The 10980-nt window shown below is 42.2% G+C and overlaps 1 protein-coding gene and 3 non-coding genes across 4 annotated transcripts in view; all 4 read right to left on the bottom strand.

Moving 5' to 3' along the window:
- Nucleotides 1-619: 619 nt before the first annotated feature.
- The window catches only part of LOC138243386 (proline-, glutamic acid- and leucine-rich protein 1-like), a 46711-nt gene continuing 36350 nt past the window's right edge, over nt 620-10980 (bottom strand). Inside the window, exon 7 of the mRNA XM_069198952.1 lies at nt 620-673. Within this exon, the coding sequence (XP_069055053.1) occupies nt 620-673 (54 nt within the window). The remainder of the gene's footprint in view (nt 674-10980) is intronic.
- trnan-guu (transfer RNA asparagine (anticodon GUU)) lies at nt 2408-2481 on the bottom strand. Its single transcript has one exon. It is a non-coding gene; the product is annotated as a tRNA-Asn (tRNA).
- Nucleotides 4081-4152, bottom strand: trnaw-cca (transfer RNA tryptophan (anticodon CCA)). The gene has a single exon. It is a non-coding gene; the product is annotated as a tRNA-Trp (tRNA).
- trnal-uaa (transfer RNA leucine (anticodon UAA)) lies at nt 7800-7882 on the bottom strand. Its single transcript has one exon. It is a non-coding gene; the product is annotated as a tRNA-Leu (tRNA).

Below are 10980 nucleotides of genomic sequence, written 5' to 3'. Positions count from 1 at the left end.
AATACGATCAAGAGGTAAGACTTTACATTTTTACTTTTAAATGCATTTGCTGATAACCTTTTAAAACTAATATGCAGTCAGGCAGATGCATCTTTATTCTTAAGCGTCTCTCGGTGCATTGATATTGTTTTTACTAATCTAATATCAAGAATCTCATCATGTGCATGCTGAGGTGTGGAATATATCTTTGTGTTAAATGGTATTGTTTTGTATATTGTATAATTGAAATACAGCCTCTTTCTGGTGACAAGTATTGGCTTAGAAGACTTCTCCTTGCATTGTATAATCAGGGCCAGTTCAATGGGGCATTTAATTAATTGAGAGCTCTTTCTTGTAGATATGAATGCAGAATGGATACAGATTAATTGCAATAGTGTAACTGCAAATGAATATAGATGAGAATGTTCACTTTTTTATGAAACCATTATTTATTTTGGAGCAATGAGCAATACAATAAAATCATTATGCTCAAACTATGAGAGAGAAAATTAAGGATAATTTAAGAAATCAGTCTTAGCTTGTTTCTATACACAAATTATATTATTTATTTTAAAAGGAAACCCGCGAGGATTCCCCTGGTGTGCAAGATGTGCCTGAATACTTTTGATCAGCTTCCTGCTCACTTGAAGAGGGCGTGTATGAAGCACACCTTGGCAGAGGAGATCACGATGGCCTCTCAACAGGCGAGGAAGGACATGATGAATCACCTGAAGAACGGGGTCATCGTGGATTACAACAGAATAGAGATCGTGTCTGGTGAGGCAAACAGGATAGCGGTTGTAAGACTGCTAGAGTCCTTGGGCCTTTTTGTACATGGGAAGCCTGAAGACACATTGGCAAGGTGAGATATTTTTAATTTGTAAGGCTTCTGTAGTTTCTTTTTGAAATCATTGTTACAACATATTATGTAAAAGCATCTACCTGTATTCCAGTGGCCCTGAGCAAGAGGCCGCTGTCCAGGAGGAAGAGATGCCAGAGGCTGCTCCAGAAACTGAAGCAGAAGCGGAGGAGGAAGGGGAAGATGGGGAACAGTAAGACTCTCTGCTCAATAGGGTTTCTAGTGCTTTATTTTTTATTTGCGCGTTGTATGTATAAAAATTGATTTTGTTTCACAGAGGCAAAAAAAAATGTAGCCTTAATTGGGATGTCAGTGAATTGGTAGATATACATAGTCACACGGGGCCACAATTAAAGCTATTTTCTCCCAGAAGCCAACTAAGAAAACGGAAACACTTATAATACATGTAATTGTCCATGTGTCTTATATCTACAGGGTGTCAGTTAAAGGTAATCTAAAAGCTCTCCGAAAAAAGAGTTGCCCTGGCTGGACTTTACAGAAAACACTCTTGATTCTCCTCTCCTGGCTGGCTTTAAACAATACCTTATCCAGGGCCTGGGAATGGTAAACTGCTCCAAGGAGGTAGGTATTTGGTACATGGGTTTTACTCGGCTTAAACTTCACATACCATGGATGTTGGTCATAAAAATAATGACTTTCTCTATATATGTTTTTCAGGTTGAAAATGTCTCCAGGTTCCTGTTTTTTATGGATCCATCGGAAGTTTCCTTAAGTTTTCTGAAGGACATTCCCAAAATGCAGACATTTGTTTCCCAGTTGAAGATGACTGGGCTGTCTCACCAGACCATTGCAGATTATATCATTAATATCATCAGATTCCTGCTCTTCATCCTAAAAAACACTAACCTGCAAGTGGAGGATCCCAGTCTAGCTAAGAGTTTAATAGACTTACATTTCTTCTCCATCTATATCAACAGCGTCATCGCTACTGAGCGCTAAAGGCAGGTCCTGGCAATACAATATTCTTTAGAAAACATTTTTCAAACTATTGCCACTACCATACGTAAAGTAAAAGATACCGATTGCACGCAACTAATAAAATCTCTTTTCCAGGGACGTTGTAGCTAGATGCAAATTACAACCGAAAATGTATCAGCTTTAAAATTTTCTTTTGGATCCACAGGACGATCAGCACGAGACTCAAAATATACCCATGTTTGATTGTACAGCATAGATTGTACAGCATTTATGTTTATATTTATGTTAAAATGAAGGTAAATATCTCAAAATATCAACATCCAACTTCACAGTGCTAACGTAACAATGCTTGTCAAATTCTCAAACAAATCCGCGTTGTATTTCTAAACGATTTTAGCAGAGGACGCAACAGGAGTATAAATGATATCTCCCGCCAGCCCTTTAAAGATACTTTTCCATGGGTGAATATGGTTGTCTAGGGAGTTGCGGTGTTGATCATTACTGTACTTACCCGGTCTCAAGTGTTGTTGTTGGACACGGGCAAAATACTCGCATTTTCGGCCAAAATAAAGAGGGTTAAGGTTTCAGCTTTAGCGGAGGCAGTGTTTACATTGACAATAATAAGACTACCGTCCCTGGGTGGGGTTGAACCACCAACCTTTCAGTTAACAGCCGAACGCGCTCGCCGATTGCGCCACAGAGACTGATGAGTGCGACTTTTCTCCATTCGCACCTTTCCGGTCAAAAAATAAACATTGCTTGCATTTTCTTGCCAGTCGGCAATATTCCTTCTGCTCTGATAGCCAAGAATTCAATTTCATTTTTCACAAGCTGTATGAATTTCTTGAAAAACAAGTTGTTGCAGAAAGGAAATGCATTCATGCTTTAAACTAAATCAAGCCCTATGCGGTTGTCCAAGATGGTAGTTTCTGCACAAAAAGACAGGAAGAAAGGCACAGCTGGGATGTGGAGCCAGGATCTCCAGTTAACGAGACAGGTACTTAAATCGACTCAGCTACGGTGCCGGCAGAATTCTCCTCTTTTATAGCCGCTTGGACACACCGCTCTGAGCCATTTGCGTTCACGAAGCCCTGAGTCTGCCGGCTGAGCAAGCTGCCTCCTTTACACGGAACAGGAGCCCTGACCGTAAGAGAAATGAAGAGAAATGGCTTTTATTGGGCACTTTTCATGTCCAATGCTCTTGACATCTCCCAAGGGGGACAGAGTTCATTAACGACACTTTTCCTTTCTTTCTTCTTTGTGTACACTTTGATGAAACAAAACGAGAAATCATGTAAGGGAAAATGTCTTTTTTCATGGAGAAAACATGCACCAGGAAATGTTGTGTTTAGAAGAAGTGAGTTAACATGAAACGTGACCTAATTTACCGGAGCAAATGCTCACCAAGCAAGATCTGCTTTACTACTAGAGAGAAGTAGAGTGAAAGACGTGATCATTTCACGCCGCTGTGGAACGAAACGCTTTTGTCTTGGAATTCTAAATCAATTAGAAATTCAGAGCGACACATAAAGGCTTTGTCTGCTTAAAAGTGATGATTTTTTAAAACTAAAAAAAAATGTAGAAAACACGTTTCTCACTTAGAAATTTAAGATGGGGGTGGGGTATTACTAGTAGTGGCACTGAACTCACCATGGTGCAATTCATTTACGTGATGGGCTAGTGGTTTAATGGATAACGCGTCTGATTTCGGTTTATAAGATTGTCGATTCGACTTCTACCGGGGTTGTGTGATTCAAATCAGGCTCCTCAGAAATAGATGTCTGTTATGTAAATGAACCCCATCTGAAAGCAAACGTTGGGTCTGGGTTCCTTTTTTTCCTGCTTGAAATAGCAAATCGTTACAAAAAAAAAAACACCAACTAATGTCCAATAGTCCAATAGTTAGTCATTTAAGTAAACATGAATATACTGTAAGGTCTTGGTACATGGGAGTGGATTTCAACCACAATTAAAAGAAGGGCAAATTATAATTACAGGCTTCAGACACTTTTTCATACAAAAGTGACCAAACACTCCCTAACTTTCAGGTTGGCTTGAACCTGTAACAGAAAAGCGGTTGAAACTTCCATTCTCTGATGTCACTGTCTCTAAAGTCGGATGTGATGTTTCGCGGATGTGCAGTGTGCCTTTTCTCTTGTCGTGTTCAAGATGAAATGCTGCATAAGATCTTGACTGGGTGTTCTGTACTGTTCTGTTACTTCATTTGGATTACCTAGGTGGTGTACAGCTAAAACCCAACTGCATGGTGTAAATTCCAGGTTCGGCACCAGCAGCACATCAGCTGACCTCAACATGATTTGAACACGCAACCTTCTGATCTGGAATCAGACACGCTACCATTGCGCCACGAGGTCACTTGCAACAAGTGCTTTTAATTCACCCAAAGAGAAAAATCAGCGTCCCTGAAAAAGATTGTTTTCATTCTCTCCTGTGAGGAGCGCCGCTCTTCCAACGAGGGTCTCTTCTTCCCAGACCACAGATTATTCTTCCCGCCCGGCTCTCTCACAGAGAGCAGACACACCGTCTCCACTAATGTGTTTACTACATCTATAGATCTGACCCCCTACAGCCCCGATATTCCTGGACAGGATATTTACCACCAGCCTGGTGAACTTCTCATCTTGACCTCTCCCAGGAGGAGCACAATTAACACAGAATCCTCTCTCCATTTAGCAAATAACACAAAACACTGTTTACCTGTCAAGACAGAAAACCAGGCTGCTCCAGGTGAGGCTTAAACTCACAACCTCGGCATGAGTCCACTGAATATGTCATTTTACATGGCCTGAACCAGGAAAGAGATTGGAAGTCAAGAAGTTATGGTTTTGTTTTAATACTTGCCTACTCTTTTAATTTTTCGGTCAAATCTTTTATTTGGGAGTACTTTCAATGGATGTTAATCTTTGTCCCGATGCACGATTCTGGGCCATGGTGTGTCTTGAATAATGTTCTTATAGGCTTCAGTTTGGAAAAGTGCGGTCTTAAGAAGCTACCGAAACCGCTAATGGTTACATAACACTTAATGCAAAAGCAATGTTCGGGTTTGAAAAAAAATATTACTTGCTATGAATACAAACACTGTTACAGGAGGCGTGTTAGGGCTATTTTAGCTTAGATCATCAATTCATCTTACATTTCTTCTCCATCTATATCAACAGCTCTCCATCTATATCATCGCTACTGAGCGCTAAAGGCAGGCCCTGTCAATACAATCTTCTTTAGAAAACATTTTTAAAACTATTTCCACTACCATACGTAAAGTAAAAGATTCTAATTGCACGCAACTAATAAATTATCTTTTCCAGGGACGTTGTAGCTAGATGCAAATTACAATCAAAAAAATCAGTATCAGCTTTAATATTTTCTTTTGGATCCACAGGATGATCAGCATGAGCCATCAAAGAGCCTGTAGCCGCAAGAAGTTTAAAAGCGCACAAGTGATCTGTCTTTGGTCAAAGGAATTGCTGGAGCAGTAGGACGCAGAGCAATATCTAGCAGCTGTAGACAATGTTTGGGGAAGAGATAATTCTGTTTTCAGCACAGGGAGTGAGAATGAGCTCAGTCCGGCTCCCAGCAGAATCCATTCTGGTTTGGTTACTGTCAGACTGTGCGTCTGAGGCTCTTTGGATCGCAACGTGAAAAAAAAAAAAAAAAAAAACATTTGCTCACATCTTGTGATTTCCACGAGAGGAAGAGAAGAAAGCCTTTGTTAGCATTTGTTTAAAAAATAAGTTCACAATATGATAAAAAACACAGAAAGCACAAACGTAATAATATAATGATACAAAATCAATACCAAATCATAAAGCCAATTAAGTACCTATCCTTTGAAAACAGTGACATTTGTATCTACTTTTGAATTACAAATCAGACAGCGTAGTCCCTTAATTCAAAAATCAGATCTTGGCCAAAACAAGACAACCAGATGTTAGCTGAATTCGGAACAAGAGCCTCTGCTTCATCGTTTATTGAGCTTTTGATCAACGTCTGAGTGAAAAAGATTCGCTGTTTTAACTATTTGATTAAAGTTCACAAAAGCACCTTCCTTCGAGCTGGAGTCGAAACAGCAACTTAAGAATTCCTAACTGTTTCTAATCCAGTCAACCGCGCTACCAACTGAGCTATCGAAGGGATTTAAAGTGCTCCTCTCTGGCACATATTGCCCAATGTAATGAAATATTCCGGGTACTTAAATTCCAGTTCGACATCAAGTTTCCAACTCGTTTCCTTAGTCTTGTTTACCTTGAATTTAAGCCACTGAAGTGGCGAGGCTTATTAATAAGGCAGAATTAAGTGTTTCTGAGCTTTCCCAAATTAGGCCTCATTTCTCTGTTCATCTCTGTGGTGCAGCCACAGAGAAACTATTCATGCAGGCTGATTTAAGGTTTCCTTTAATAAGGGACAGCTCCCAAAGGGGGATGCACTTAGCTAAGCCTGGCTATCATGATCAATGGTCATCCATTGGCGCCTATCTGTCTAGGGAGTGCGAGATGGACATCTGGATTGCATTCCTAAGTGTCAGGAGTAAGTGACTCATATCTCACCTTGATCAACCAATCAGGGACTGGTAGGGCCGAGTAACCCACGTGGGACTCTGATGCCCATGGAACTTTCAGCCAATCAATGAGCTGAAGTTCCTCCAGGTAAAAACAGGCAACACAGAGATTCAGACAAGATTGAGATTCAGATTCAACAACTCTAAAGGGAATTCAAAGGAGAATCCCAAGGGCAGGACATTCTCGCAGCGTGCCTCCTGACCATCCTGAGACTCAGCCCGGACAACCACGGAACGGCCAGTGTGTCCGAGTGACAGAACTTTCCTTTGTTCTAAGAGTCTAGAGTGGAGGTTGCCAGAGAGTAACCAGCAGCAGGCCTCGTGAACAGGTCGGAACTGTGGACAGCTGAATCACTATTCAGAACTAGCTCTTCATCAGGAACGAACCAGTCCTCTTCCTGACTTGCTGGGACCCACAGTCATCTTTTCTCCTGTGCACAAACTTTGCTAGTTAAAGCCAACAGTGAGCATCAGCAGCGCACCGTCGCAAGCCGCACAGCACAGCCTGGCACCGAGCCAGAGAGCGCGGATTGGACAGCAACAGCCTGCAACTGTTTCTTTGTGCCCGCAGGAGATCTGAATCCCCAAAAATTGGATGAGTATTCAACTTCAATGCATTACAGCTCGAGAATTCAATTGTTATCCAAACCAGTTGATATCAATTTAATTCCTAAGAGTTATGTACTTGTTTTGAGTATCTAATGTAGAAGTTGTAACCAAGTTCACTTTACGAAACGGTCTTAATGAATGATATACTGAACGTATGTCCTCTTGATATGTGTAACACTTTGTAACTGATTGAATATATACCTTTTGTATTCTGATAACCCTCTCGATAAGATCTGTTAGGTTTATATGCATATTCTATGTATTAATAAATGTATCCTCGTGTATTAGTACCTGTGTGTGTGCGTTGTTTGAGTTATGTCGCATGGTTGGACTCTAAAGCCATCAAAAGAATCAACTTTGTGATTTACTGCTACAATTAATAATTGTCTCAGTAAATGCCCAAACCCTACAGAACTGGTGCCTTCAGAGAGCCACTTTTCTTACATATTTGGCGTCCCTGAACCGGTCTTAATCTACACCACAAACCAGAATTCTACTGTATAATCTTCCGGGGATGTTACAAAATGTTTGATGGGGCATCAATCATTACAGGCGGAAATTCACTCCTTTTCTTTTCTCGAGGCATCATATTAAATGATCCATTTCATTTGGATCAAGAAGAGGATCACCATGAGAAATAGAACAAACTGTTTGATTCTGTCTTTATTGGGAGCTGTATCACAGCTAATGCATGTAAAGCCTTCAGTATGTGATAGTGAGAGCTCAGTTATGCCAGGGAGTGGGAGTGAAGAGAACTGAACTGAAATTTAGTAAATTCATATATAAATAGAGTGTAAATCATCAAAGTGTTCTGTCACTTAAAGCTTATTACAACACTACCAGGAGTGGGGATTGAACCCATGTGGGCATTTGTCCATTGGATCTTAAGTCCAACGCCTTAACCACTCGGTCACCCTGGTCTACAGCGATATGCTTTTCAGTTGTTTAACATTTAAATATGATTCAACAATTAAAAAAAATTAAACCACGAAACCTCTTAGAGTTGCGAGAATAATTCATTTGTGTATAAAATACATTGTGAATGCTTTCTCAGCCTTTACTTTTTCGTTTTTATGACATTTTTTCATAAAAATGTCATAAACATTTTTTCAACGTCAATATATATCGTTCGGTTACCAAATCGCTAACCAGTGTTATTACCCACTGTTACTCTGAACTCGGAAGTAAATACATTATTCATGAATTAAATTGATAAATTGATAAATTGATTGTTGAGGTACAATTGAATTCTCGAGACGCAATGTAGAACATGGGGTTTACTTATCCACTGTGTATGGATTTGGAATCTCCCGGCACGAACACCAAACCAGTTGACAGGCTCTGTTGCAGCCTCTGTTGCAGCGGTTGTCCAATGGGCGTTGTGTCAGTGTCCTCTGGCTACCGGCCAACCAGTCAAGGTGCAGCTCGGAGTAGGACGGACGGAGGAATCTGACTGCGGCGCGCAGGGCAGTCATTGCTCCGAGGGCATCTACCAGGAGTCCTGCTGGCTAGTAGAAAGTCTCTACGCACAGAGTGTGACCGCGAGTCCTCACAAGTCACTCTTTTGCCTGGGAAGAAGCTGGTTCGTTCCCGGTCCAGCGCTGCTTTTGAATAAGCTATTCAGGTTGTCGACGAGGGTCCAACTGTAGGCTGCCGTTGATCAAGCGGAGCATTCATGTTGGTAGAATTCTGAGTACGTACGGGATCCTCGGCCTCGCCCTTAGAACAAAGTCCAAGTCCTTTTGCAGACAACAGCAGTTGACACGTGATTGTCTCTGAGGATGCGCGAAAATGGCCAAGGAGAGCCCCGATCTGAGCTTGCGCTCCCTTTTTGACCAAGACACAGATGTGTGCTGATTGGTTGAGAGTTTGGCGGGCATTGGAGACCCACATGGTATTACCACGCCCTGCCAGTCCCTGATTGGTTGGTCAAGATGAGATATAATTCACTTACTCTTGACACTTAGGAATGCAGTCCAGATTTCCATTCGGCACTCCCTAGACTGATAGGCGCCAATGGATGACCATTGATCATGATAGCCAGGCTTAGCTAAGTGCATCCCCGTCTGGGAGCTTGTTCCTTATCAAAAGAAAACATCTTAAATCAGCCTGCATGAATACTTTCTCTGTGGCTGCACCACAGAGATGGAGGGTGAGATGGGACCTCCTTTAGGACAGCATACCAACGCTTAATTCTGTCTTATTAACAAGCATTGCCGCTACAATAGCAATTCAAATACAACAGCCACACTGCTGAAACCATATGTTTTACACACCAGACAGGCCCCCTAACCTCATACAACCTTGCTGTGGCTGTGACCCCTTTCTTTATTTTTTTATGATTTTCTGAAGGTAACACTACAGGTAATACATTGGGATAGGTGGGTCTTCTTCATGGCTCAATAGAAATTCAAATACAACAGCCACACTGCTGAAACCATATGTTTTACACACCAGACAGGCCCCCTAACCTTATACAACCTTGCTGTGGCTGCGGCCCCTTTATTTATTTTGTAATGGTTTTTTTCAATTTGGCACCATTAGACAGCCTGTACATGGGGATAGGAGGGTGCTATTCACGAGTCAATAGCTCTTCAAGCACAACAGCCACAGTGCTGCAACCAGGTGTTTTACACATCAGACAGCTCCCCTAACCTTATACATGCTTGCTTTGAGTTGTGGAACATTTCTTTATTTTTTAATGATTTTTTTACTGTAATCAAGTGTTGTGCTCATTAATAATAATAATAATTGCTTACACTTATATAGCGCTTTTCTGCACACTCCACTCAAAGCGCTTTACAGGTAATGGGGACTCCCCTCCACCACCACCAATGTGCAGCATCCAGCTGGATGATGCGATGGCAGCCATAGTGCGCCAGAACACTCACCACTATCAGTGAGGAGGAGAGAAGAGAAATGTAGCCAATTCAAAGAGGGGGATTATTAGGAGACCATGATTGGTAAGGGCCAATGGGGAAATTTGGCCAGGATGCCAGGGTTACACCCCTACTCTTTTCAAGAAACGCCATGGGATTTTTAATGACCACAGAGTGTCAGGACCTCAGTTTTACATCTCATTCGAAGGAAGGCGCCTGTTTACAGTATAGTGTCCCCGTCACTATACTAGGGCATTAGGACCCACATGGACCGCAGGGTGAGCCTGGTCAGTACCTGGATGGGAGACCTCCTGGGAAAAACTAAGGTTGCTGCTGGAAGAGGTGCTAGTGGGGCCAGCACCACCATTAGGCAGGCCTCCTGACCTTTCACAGTCATGCTTTGTTGTGTGAAACTTTAATGATCTTTTTAGGATTTTTTGAACATGGCAACTTCCACCGAGATGGGTGGGGGGTGTCGGGGTGCTCTTCAATAGCTTTTTCATCTATACACACAAACGGATGTAACGAAGATGCTCAGAACCTGTCACGCAGGGGCTGACTGCTGAGGATAGGGATCCAATGCGGTGCCCTTGGTAGGGTTGGCGCGAGACACAGGCGTAGTCGGAGCAAACAGGCAGGGGTCCGAGTCCGGGAAGGCGTATGTCGAAGAAAACTCAGTCTTCACTCAGGTTGGGAGATTGTCAACAGAGATCTTTAATACAATCAGCTGAAGGGGAGCATATCACAGAGAAAGGGTTTCCCCTAGCACTCAAGACATGCTCACTGGACTGAAGTTATACTTTCCTTTTTTATACATTAAAAGTAGGCAATCTGTTTCAATTTTCTCTGGTTGAATGGGTGTGAGGAGTCACAGGCTTTAGTTTGCACCTAAGACAGTGGTCTTAGGTGCGAACAGAAAACCTTTCCCACGCATAGTCACTGTCCTGACCTTTTGGCTCGGTCTTCCACACGTAGCACAGGCGTAGGCACAGAATCGACAGGCGAAAGTGTAGTCGAGGGACTGGCAGGGGTCGGAGTCCGGGAAGGCGTAGAAGTTGCGTCGGTGTGGATTCAGAAGTCAGAGGCGTAAACGAAGAGACAGGCTGGGGTCAGGATCCGAGAAAGCATAAAACAGGCGA

This window comes from Lepisosteus oculatus, chromosome 14 (genome assembly GCF_040954835.1).
Source record: "Lepisosteus oculatus isolate fLepOcu1 chromosome 14, fLepOcu1.hap2, whole genome shotgun sequence".
Classification (NCBI taxonomy): Eukaryota; Metazoa; Chordata; class Actinopteri; order Semionotiformes; family Lepisosteidae; genus Lepisosteus; species Lepisosteus oculatus.
The sequence above is the reverse complement of the archived record's forward strand: the minus strand, read 5'-3'. Positions and strand labels throughout refer to the sequence as shown.